At 40.7% G+C, this 11386-nt stretch overlaps 1 protein-coding gene across 1 annotated transcript; it reads left to right on the top strand.

Annotated features, from left to right (window-relative positions):
• Positions 1 to 4146: 4146 nt before the first annotated feature.
• On the top strand, positions 4147 to 8059 carry LOC119736887 (proline-rich transmembrane protein 4-like). Its single transcript, XM_038210903.1, has one exon. The coding sequence runs from the start codon at positions 5163 to 5165 to the stop codon at positions 6297 to 6299; it is 1137 nt and encodes a 378-aa protein (XP_038066831.1). The 5' UTR covers positions 4147 to 5162; the 3' UTR covers positions 6300 to 8059.
• Positions 8060 to 11386: the final 3327 nt, after the last annotated feature.

Raw genomic sequence — 11386 nt, 5'->3', positions numbered from 1 at the left:
AGCATGGACGGATTTTTTTCTGGATAACTTATTTACAAGTGAATATGGCAATTTAATTTTTGGTGTGAACCTCGAGAAAGCATGGCCAGAGAAACTATAAAGTACTACACGTCATGTTTGAAAGTACTTCAGAAATACAATGACAGAGCTAAGATTGAAGTTCCATATAATCTAGGGCTTATTTAGCCATCCGGCGAGTATTTAAAAAGGCATGTATGTTTATGCAATCCCCCGCTCTCGATCTTTTAGCTTGCAAATTGTACATTTGCAGGATACTTCCAGAGAATTCGTACGATTAAAGGCCACCGCACAGCATTAGTTTTTTTGCCATTTAGTTATCTTTGTCTTTAATGCAATATGCGGATTCAATCTTCTTGACATTTTCAAACGCAGCCGAAACCTTTCAAGCGGATTTAATGCGATCAGAGATTTCAAAGATGCTGAAGCTTGCCTGGCCTTAGCGTGCCATTAGTACGGGAGCTCAGGAATTATCTTGTTTTCATCGGCCAAACCTGCAGTTACTTCGCTTGCACATAGGACGGCAACAACCGCGAAAACAATAAGCTTATATCAACTTAGAACATGATTACTTATGCACGCTTGAGGACAGCGGCGTAACTCTGAACTCCTAAGACCTAAAGTTACCTTGACAAAAATTAACCGATGCTCGAACGCCTTTTGTACTCAGTTTACAATAACGAAGGTTTTCGGCTCCAAATACCTTTTAAAAAATGTCTGTACATGGCTCTATACGCCCTTTAAAGTGGCTTTGTTGAGAAAATGCAAAGGAAAAAGCAAGGAAATGTCTGCACGGAAATTAATTCTGACTAACTTTCCGAAGAGACTTACAAAACCAATCCATACATTGTACTAGATAAGATTTGAAGGGTAACAAGCGATCCCTAACAGTCCTGAATCCTCCAATTTAATACGATTTTGCACAATATTCCTATAGGGAGTAGTTACAAGTAATCAACATTCTCTAAATAAGATTTCGTATTTCACGAAGCTAGAGAGATGAAGTTAAGTTTAACATCTTTGTCCGTTCTTCGTATATAAACCGCGGTTGCAATATGAGACTTAACTTCAAACATGTTGTCAGTAGCGCACTAATAACTTGGTAGTAATCTCTCACCGAACCGTTAAAAATGAGAGTCTCGACTTCCGCCAATTAGAGTGGTTTCCATTCGTTTAGAACCCACTTCACAGATCCCTGAGCTCACAGTACAGCAATCACTGAAACAACCACTATCTGCGTCTTGAAGCAACTCTAGACTGTCGTCACTAATAGGCCTACTCGTTTGGGAAATTTGCTGATGGATTTTTCCGCCCGTCACAGACACAGTCTAAGCCGAGCAGAGACGAAAGTATCAGTCAGTCTTATTTTAAGTCTGCTATTAGTCTGGTTCCGGAGGTAGGTAGCCGCCAATTTCATGTGTGGTCGACCCGGGAAGAATTTCTCCGAGTTCCGAATAATGACTGCGACTGTGTTGCTTCAAGTTTTCATGTGACATCTACCTGACCTACAATTGATTAAAGACGTCAAGGTGATCATCCGGTCAGGGAACCAGACTATAGTCATTGCAAACAAACCATGCCAATAAAGCAGCCTAGTCACGGTGTTTCAAGAAACCTCGGACGTTAATTACCCTTTGATGCGAATTGCCCTTTGATGCGAAGCCTTTCATGGTGGAATGGATAAAAATCTCTGTGAAGAAATTTAAACTTTAAGATTTGAAGGTTCACAATGTGAAGATCACTGTTATTATTCGCTCGTATACAAGCGTCTATGATATCTAGCGATTAATTATGCGAAACAAGACTGCGTCTTGACCTCGAGATTCTAACCATTCAGCGGGCGCCTTGTATGTACGGGTCCTCTGTAATTCGTTGTTGTATTACCAAAAATAAATGCCAGGCTTATTGACCAATCAACAGCTAAGTCCACATTTCTGACCTAAATGATGTCACACTGAAATTAATCAAATCCGATTGGCTGGCGCGCGGGGTCGCATAAAATTTGCATGTTAAGATATATCAGACGTTGGATACGGAGAGCACCGTTAGACAACGGGTACTACTCAGACTAGGTGAAGATAGCACTAACATAAAGGATTATGGCAGCACCATTTGACAAATCTCTTTTGTGAATTTGTGAGATTCTGAAAAGAACCGGGGGAACTCAATGTTTCAAAATTTGAAATTGGAAGAACTGATGGGGAGAAAGTCTTGACGTTTATATACAATGCTTTGTCTCTCCCCTGGCACATGGAGCTACAGCTCATGAGGCAACATTCCCAACATCGAGCCTTTACTCGGAACAAATATTGTTTACAGAGTTAAAAGTACAATTCATGAACTAATTAATTACTTCATTAAATAATCACATTGCATTTTAAGCACCTCTCCTTTTTAGGAACCGTTGAAATTCACTTAAACTTTAAATAGAAAAAAGCAGGAGAAAGGTGTTGATTGTGATGACCTGTGATTGTGATGATCGTTCATTGTGATGTCCTTTATAAGTGCATTCTTATAGCTTTCATTAATCCACTGATACTCAGCGGACAGGTTGAAGTTATTCCGTTGTGGAATGGGATCATTACCGCTCAGGTCATATAAGTTTCACACACTTTTTACTCCATCAATTCCGTGGCTATCGTAGGCAATATGTTATAGTTAATTGTGCACGGGGACACTTCGGGTCATTATTTTTTGGAGGGGGAGGGGGACATAATGAGTTTGGACATAATTTCAAACGATACAAATTTCCTTTTGCAATTTATCCCAGTTCATAGCGGGCTTCCCGAAGGACACGGGTCACAGCCCCCCCCCCCCGCTCCGTTATGGCTTAACCCTTAAAGGGCCTAAAAGGAGCCTTAAAAAATGTTCGCGACCCGAGCTGTTGTGACTTTTTAGCCCGGAGTCTTGCGCATCTTTTGATACCAAAAACATGAAAATTGGACCACGGGTTGCCGCGTAGCGAAAAATTTTCCGGCGCTAAATTTCCGTCAAAACTGAATTTCCCCATACGTCGTGTAGGCCTACACAGAGCAGAATTATCATTCGTACATATGAATAATTAATTAGCCATAATTCCAAAACCCTTTGACGTATAGTCATTAAATTCCTTGGGTATGTTCATGATTAGTTGATCTATGCATGTACCGAGTTTCAAAAATTGTTGTCACTCGATGGCCGAGATCTTAAGGGGGGGCTGTATCCGCCCCCCCCCCCCCGGCTGAGAGATGGTTAAAAAAAAACCCGGCCCTTTTAGGGTTAAGGGTTACTGGATACATCGACGGTTTGCGCGTTAGGACATGCCTAGGGGCAATTATAGAGCGTACATAGGGCGAGGGGTACAGTCAGGTTTGCGATATGCTGTTGTAATTTTTTTTAATGGGTCACGGTCACGTGATTAATTAGTCATTACCCCGCGTAGCGACCTCAAGGGTTTTGAAAGGAGACAAGAAATAAATTTGTTTTTTCCCCTCTTAATTCTGGTCGGGGCTGCACAAGGGGGCCTCAAGCGGGCGTTCATGCTCCTCTCTACGTGCCTCTGTTCGGAACAATCTTCATTAGTGTCATAGCAGAGCTCTCAGATCAAAATGATAGTCTTCATAGTTCATTTCAGCATGATCAAGATGAGTGTTCCTTGTTTACCATTCATTTATTTCCCGGGACAGATGATAGCCAAAATCCCTTCGAAATGAAGGAGAGGATTTCTTCAAATCTCTGCTCGTTTTTAATTACCTTGCAGCGCATAACATTTTACTTTTTCTGTCCCCTCCCCCCCCCCTTTTTTTTGGCTTCTAAATATTTCCGATAGTTTGCTCCCGGTTTTTCATTAATTTCTCCAGACAAGGAATTCCGAGACCTCAGTCAAGTGCTTGTTTTTTTTATTAGCAGGCGTAATTCTGTGCATCAAGATTCTTCCGAACACAAAATAAATTATTTTTTCCTTTAGGTTAAGGTTCAATCTTTGGTTTTTTTATTTGAATTGTTGGGTTGTTGTGTCCAAAATTGTGCTCGAAAGCGCGAGTCCAAAATTGAACCGGCAAATAATTTAACTTGCCCAGCTGTAATAATCAGTGCCGGTATCGGATTCGAATGTGTAACAACATTGTTCTCAAATCAAAATAGATTTTTGTTCTCCTGTATCAAGTTACCGTTTGAGGTATAGAATTATTCTCGAAGTCCGGAAAATCGATGGCGCAAATTAAACAAAATCCCATACGTAACCGGGGTCTCACCGGAGTCGCAACGCATCACGAGATCGCACGGGGAGAAATCGTCCAGCAGACCGTCATGTAAGGGTTCTGAAGGCCACCCTTGACGTAGTTGCACCTACATCTACATCTCCCCATCACCGGCATTTCAGACGGCACGACGAGAGCTGATTGCTAGGTAAAAGAACCCTACTGCAGGACAAAATCATACTACTAAAAACGGCATGGGAATTGGATGTTAATCAGGTGAACCGTACAAAAAACACATGTAACTAAAAGCCGGTTTGTCCCTTACTCCCTCGATGTATTTCTGTGGTTGTTTGCTTGAGTGCAGCGTGGAATTATCACTGCTGTGCACTGACATATACGCAAATTGCGTTTCTATAGTGACTGCAAGCGACCGAAGGACATGATTGGCACTTCTTTAATACAGGATGTTCGCGAACGGGAGACTCGAACACGAATACTCAGTGAGAGGACGGGCGAAGACGCAGCAAGCAGAGTGTTTTCTCGCCGGCAAAGACATGTCAATTATGCCGTGTGATTTCACGGACTGAGCCACCTGCGATGACGGATATAGACTCTCTGCTGGTTTTTTTTTTAATAATGCAGTGTTGCTCGTAGGCATGCTGGGACCGACGCGAGGAGCATAATACGCGATGAGTGACTTAGCACGTTAGTAGTACCACTGAGAGAGGGATAGGCATTGCGTGTGTCGTCAGGTGGTGCTACACGTGCATTACATTTACATCTTGAACTGCCGGTGTCTACTCACACCAGGAATAGTCACTTTGCCTAGAAGGCAAGGATCAAGCCGCTTAGAATGCCAACGAGCCTCTCCATACATACACTACAAAGCTATCGAGCTAGCAAGATGCTAGCTCGTGTTTATCAGTGACCACGCACGTTGGATTGCCAGAGCGGGCTGGAGGCAGGATGAGCGGGAACGCGAGCGAAGGATTCACCGTCCCGCAGATGGAATATTCGACCCCAACCACCGTCTTGACTGGGATGCAGGTGGGAACTACAAGCCAGACGCCCTGGCAGGAGTGCCAGCTGAGCTGGCAGAAGACTAAGGATGCCCTGGGAGCTGGGATGGAAATCCACGTCTATGGGTTCGCAGTGGTGTACGCCCTGACAGGTGTTGTGTCTGTGGCCCGGCTGCACAAGCTCTACACCTTCCGGGCCGGGCGGCTCATGAGTGGCTTCCACTTCAAGATGAACATGCACATATCCACGCTGATATTTAGCCTGCTACGTACCGTAGTACTCTGCCTGGATCCTTACGGCTCTCGTTGCAGGGTCCTCCTTCTTATAATCGAGCTCCTGTGGTCTCTGGCTTTCCCCTGCCTCGCCGTCGCATTCAGTCTTCTACTCGTGGTGTTAATGGAAACCACTAAACTGTACCCCAACTTGCCTTGCATCATCCACCGTACCTGGACCTTGGTTGCCAGTACCGCCTTGTACACCACGGTTCTGGTACTGAAGGACGTCCTTCATCATTTCCTCATCACGCCAGCAGCCACTACCTTTAATGTCCTCTCCCTCATCATCTTTGGCATCTGGGGTCTGATCATGATGCTGGGTTACTTCTTCGTCGCTCGAAAGATCCGCAACAGCTTACGAACTAGTGGCAGCCCTATCGAGAGCGAAGCACTGCGGAGGTTTTCCAGTTTGCTCCTGGCCTGCGGCTCGGTCGGTCTACTCACTATCATGATGCAGGTATTCTCGGCAGTCAGCGAGTACGGGCTGAAAGCGCCGCCCAATGCGGCTCTGGCCAGCATCAGCCCCTGGGCCTGGTGGATTGTCCAGTCGGCACTCCGTGCTCTGGAGTCGGCCATGTGCTGCCTGCTCATGTTGGTAGCCAGCCGGACAGACAACAAGAGACACGTCCAGGTGGCACCAGGCACGACCTGGGATTGGCCTAGGATGCACGGTTGGAGCTTGGAAGCAGTGCCCGCTAGGCCAGGGAGACCGATACCTGCCGATCCCAAACATAACAAGAACTCACCCGCCATTCCAACACAGTCTACCATCACTAAACCACCAGACATCGAAACTCAGGACCTTTAATTCACAGCCTGTTAATCGTTGTGTGCATTGAGTCCTACGCGATTGCCACTGGTGAGTCCTGAAGGAGAACTCTATAATCCAAAATGTTGGGATAAAACGGGCTCAAAGCGCGACTTTGTGGTGAGACAAAAGTAGGATTAACGCAACATCTTCTTAACTGTAGATTAGACTTGTATCACATACAGAAGATAACGCAGGCTCACAGAAGAATTGCATGTACATTACCTTGCCGGGTGTGCGGTAAGAAAAAACAGGAAAGACGTCGTGGTACCAAACCAAAGATTACAATTACACAGTAAAGCACATTAATTAGAATACTTGTTAATTGTTTAAAAAATATTGATTGTATTTATTTGTGCACTACAAATAACCGAAGTTTTAATACATATTTGAAGGAATTGTTGTTGAATTAATCGTGTCTAAAGATCAGTTGTTAAGTGATGGTACACAAATCACCCTTATGAACGTGTTTATGTTAGAAAAAACACAAGTCTTGTTATGTAATGAAACAACACGTCTTGTACCAACACGTTATGTTAAATATTCCACTGAAGTCTTCACCTACATAGTTTTTTAATTAACCGCTTTTTATCAAAACATAAGGTGTAAAAAGCAAGATTTGAAAGGCTGAATTCAACAATTATTGACGATAAACTCATATTTGTCTAAGGTCACGAGTCACCCAAGCATAAGAAAGTTTATAATGCTGACTTTAAAGGCCAATACTTGTTCTTAGTTTCCTCAATTTATGATTTGCCGGACCCACCATTATGGGCCAATAATACCAAAGAGATTTTATGATGTCCTGTTTATTATGATTTTCACCTTAAATCGTTGAATTGGATTTTCACGAATTCCTCGCATGAACCCCTGTAGGCCTTTTATAATGATAGTCGTTGGACTCGAGCCCAAGACCTCCTGATAACAAGTGCACTCGTCTCAACCGCGGACCTTGCATAGGCTGGGCATTCGTCTGCATCTCATATAGCTTTGTGTACTCATCACCGATTGACAAAAGATGTACATTATTTAAATCCATACACCAATTTGTCCGATGAATACACTGATTGTTTTCTGATAATACCTTGAGTGGAAATATCATTATTTACATTCCCAACAATAGACATTGTGCGTAGCCGCCATCTTAGAAGACATCTATCATTTTAATTCAGTATAACAATGTACAAACGGGAAGGTTTTCTAAGATGGTTGCTACGCATAAGGTCTTAAATAGGTGCTAAATGTCGCAGTTGATACAGTTCCTGCAGCGTCATATCAAGCATTTACAAATCCATTGTTACGTTATGTGCTGATTTTTACATCAAAGTCTAAAAGAAGGGTTAGAAGACAAAAGTGATACACCTTAGGCCCCCTCAAATAAATAATAAAACACAAAAAGTACTCTAAGATGACAGAAAACGATTTTTTTCACGTTTCATACAAAAATTACTAAATGAAACGAATTGAGAGGAACACACGAATCCCCTTTACGCGCTGTACTTGCAGTCAAACTCTATTTTCATCGGATAAAGTGCAACCGGCATTTCCCTCAATATTAATTGACTGAGTAGACATTAAAATTGTTATTACACCTTGCGCCACTCATTTGCATAACGCCTCCTCAGCATTTGAAGTGGCAATTTTCCGAACTTCTGTTGTGATTAAAAAATAGATCAAATGCACATTAGTTGAAACGGGATAATTCTTATGAAGCGAATAGATTTAGGAAAGCTAAGATATACACTGTACATCTTACGAAACTGCATTTCACCATCTTTATGCATCGCGAAAAGAAAAACAAGCCTTTATGTTTTCTTTGAAAAAAAAAAATAAGTGGTGCCCTTTAAACACCATTCAATGTATTGAGTTGTATCAGTATAATATGTAGGGCGCTAATACAACTCTCTTCATTCAAGTATCAATGTCCATTAACCTGAAGAAAAAAAACACATTAAAAATGTCCATTTCAATGCGACAATCAAAATGACATGAAGCGGACGTAGCGATGAATCTTTAAAAACGTTTGTGTATTCATATGCCAATCCCTATTGGCATTGCTTTATCAATGATGACTAGGAAGCAAGCGTATTAAAGGTACGGCATTTGGACCGAATTTGATTTTGTTGTGCACCAATAACCCGCCTTGCGAGAGTCGATCTGCCGGCAGCCAACGATTCGAATTTCATGAAGTTGATACTAAATAACTAAACATGTCATTCGATTAATAACTTTTTTAAAGCTAGGAAATTAGCAACTGAGAAATGTCGAGGCGAAACTCGAAAATAACACGTGGAATGCATCACGTGGAATGTAGCAGGTTCCAGAAAGATTGCTTAAGATCTATAATTATATCAGGTCCATTTCTTGAACTATTTGATGCCTAATCAAAAAAACTCATTTTGAATGTTTTCAATTCACAGAGGTTTGAAAGCCTTTGTTTTCTCTAATTTATTGAACTTCTATTGAAATTAAACTTTAATCTGTCAAAACTTGTTGTATATTGTTATTCTATCATCAGATTTTTTTCAATTTACGCCGGCTTCATAAGAAAAATAGCCCTGTATGTACCTTACAGACACCAGCTCCTCACGATTACAGAGTATTCATCTTTCTGACAGTATAGCATGGTGAATGGGAGCCAGTAAGATGGAAATAATCAAATTGCTCTGGAAATTGAAGATCAAATTAAATAACGGCCTGACCTATAGCTGACTACAAACAAATTACTCTTTTGCTAGGCGACAGAATGTAATGAATGTACACTCTTCTTTGTCCATGAATTATGACAATTTCAAATGTATCAGATGAAGTGAATTCAAGGCAAAGATTTCACGTGTCCATCTCTCAAGCAACCAAAACTTGTCATGAATATTTTGATTTGTTGTTTTGGTAGGTTTTTGTTTTTGTTTTAATTAACATTTGAGGCAAACTGGCAGAAAGATAAAAAAAAGACCTAACTAGTATGAAATCAGCTGCTCCTTTAGGAACAGCAAATATTGTTCATCCGAGTGTATTTCAAAACGATGGGTTTTTTTTCTCACCAATACGAATCCAGAGATATGTTTTATTAAGTGTCTGCTTAAATAATGCAACTGTTAAGAAATAACAGTTAAAATATAGATTTGTGACAACAAAATGTTGGAGAGAAAAAAACGCTGAACCTAAATTGGTTCCTGAAGCCGATGCTAAATTTGTAATTAAACCATTTGGTCAACATCTGTAAAATAAAAAAACGAAAAAAAAAAAACGGAACAAAAACATGCTTGTGGCGATTTCAAGATCGAGTGGATTTCTTATGTTTAGAAAGAGGGAATGCTTCGAAGGAGAATACTTAAAATGCTAGGCTGGAGAAAACTCTTTATATAAATTGCATGCAAAGAGGTCAGTTCGTGCGTGATTTAATTAAGCACGCATGGCTTTGTGCAATCTGGTCTGCCTCTTTTCATTCGTTGTATCTCCGAAGTAAAGGTCAATTCTTTACAGGCATTTTTACTCAACCCATCCCTGCATGCATTAACTTTTAGCAGATTAACTTGACACGGTATTGTTTTCAGCCATTGTTGATTTTCGAATACGAGTTTCTTTCCCTTATGACGTAAGAAAAGTCGAAACACCAAATTTCATTGACTAAAACTGATCACTATAGTATTGGAGTTTTCCATGCAAATTCAACATAATAAGGACTTCATTATGTGTGCACGTTATAGCATCGCAAAAACATGAAACTATTCTCCAGCATTTTGCTTTGCCTCCCCAATGTGATATTCATACCAATTCCCGATTCAATTTTGGGAAAATTTTGAAAGAAACACAATGGTGTTTTGTTCTTTTCTAAAGCATTCTGTCTTCGAAGCAAGGCAGTACGGTGACATTCGATCCCCTCGTCCAATTATGAAGACACGTTTTGTGATTCCATCTTGTATGTTAGCTTGGCCATCATGTGACAGAGCACGTATGCAGTAGCCTTGCTGTTCCATCAAGTAGATAATTGAAGAAAAAAAACGCCAAGTTGCTAATGCCTTTTGTCAGGTTGAAGTACGTCTTAACTGCACAGAAACACTTCACAGGGTACTCCTTGTTTACAATTTTCTACGCTCGTCGAGTATCACAGAAATGTGAATATCATTACCGTGAAATTTGTCTAGATTGAAATAGAATAGGAAGAAGCTTTTTGCGTACCAATATTGTCCGTTATTCGTGAATCGTTTCCTTTCCTATATGGTACAGAAAGTTGTGAATGGAAATTGTGAATTTGCTACAAATTGAACGTAATATTAAGAAAAATATGATAACGAGTCCTTTTTTGAGTATTCGCAGGTCTTTGAGTATTACAGAACATCAGTCCAACATAATGTTATAGCCTAAACAATGTACAGGGGCGGATTAAGCTTTCATGAAAGTAACATGGGGATACATAGTGAGGGAGGGGCGTTGCGTGAAGGCACGCCCTGCTATTGGGGCGGAGGGGAGGGGAGGAGGAGTCGCCCCCCACCTCGGAGAGTTTGAATCTAAGATGCTTTCTACTGCATTCTATTTCAATTTTAGAATATATTTAGGAACTTTAACATTCCATTTTTCATGCCCCATTTTATTGAATCTAAAATGCTTTCTACTGCATTCTAATTCAATTTGAGAATATATTTAGGAACTTTAACATCCCATTTTTCAATTTTTGGACCATTTTATTGAATCTAAGATGCTTTCTACTGCATTCTAATTCAATTTGAGAATATATTTAGGAACTTTAACATTCCATTTTTCATTTTTTGGCCCCATTTGATTGATATCATAACATTAGTCAGCGGCTGACTGTATTATGTGATTTTGGAAGGGTTTGTTAACCCTATAACCTCACCTTAAGCTACAAAATACTACAGGGTGAAAAAAAGCGGAACCCAAACCCCCAAAATTATGTTTCATATTAAAACAAAATATGCAGCACCAAAAATAATAATGACTGGAAAGCCAATTTCATAAGCTACTGTTAGATGTAAAATTTAATGAAATTTCATTACATTTTGCATCTAACAGTAGCTTATGGAATTGGCTTTCCAGTCATTATTATTTTTGGTGCTACATATTTGTTT

The sequence above is a fragment of the Patiria miniata genome, unplaced genomic scaffold (genome assembly GCF_015706575.1).
Source record: "Patiria miniata isolate m_02_andy unplaced genomic scaffold, ASM1570657v1 HiC_scaffold_3, whole genome shotgun sequence".
NCBI lineage: Eukaryota > Metazoa > Echinodermata > Asteroidea > Valvatida > Asterinidae > Patiria > Patiria miniata.
Note: the sequence above shows the minus strand (reverse complement) of the source record. Positions and strands in the feature narration are given on the sequence as shown.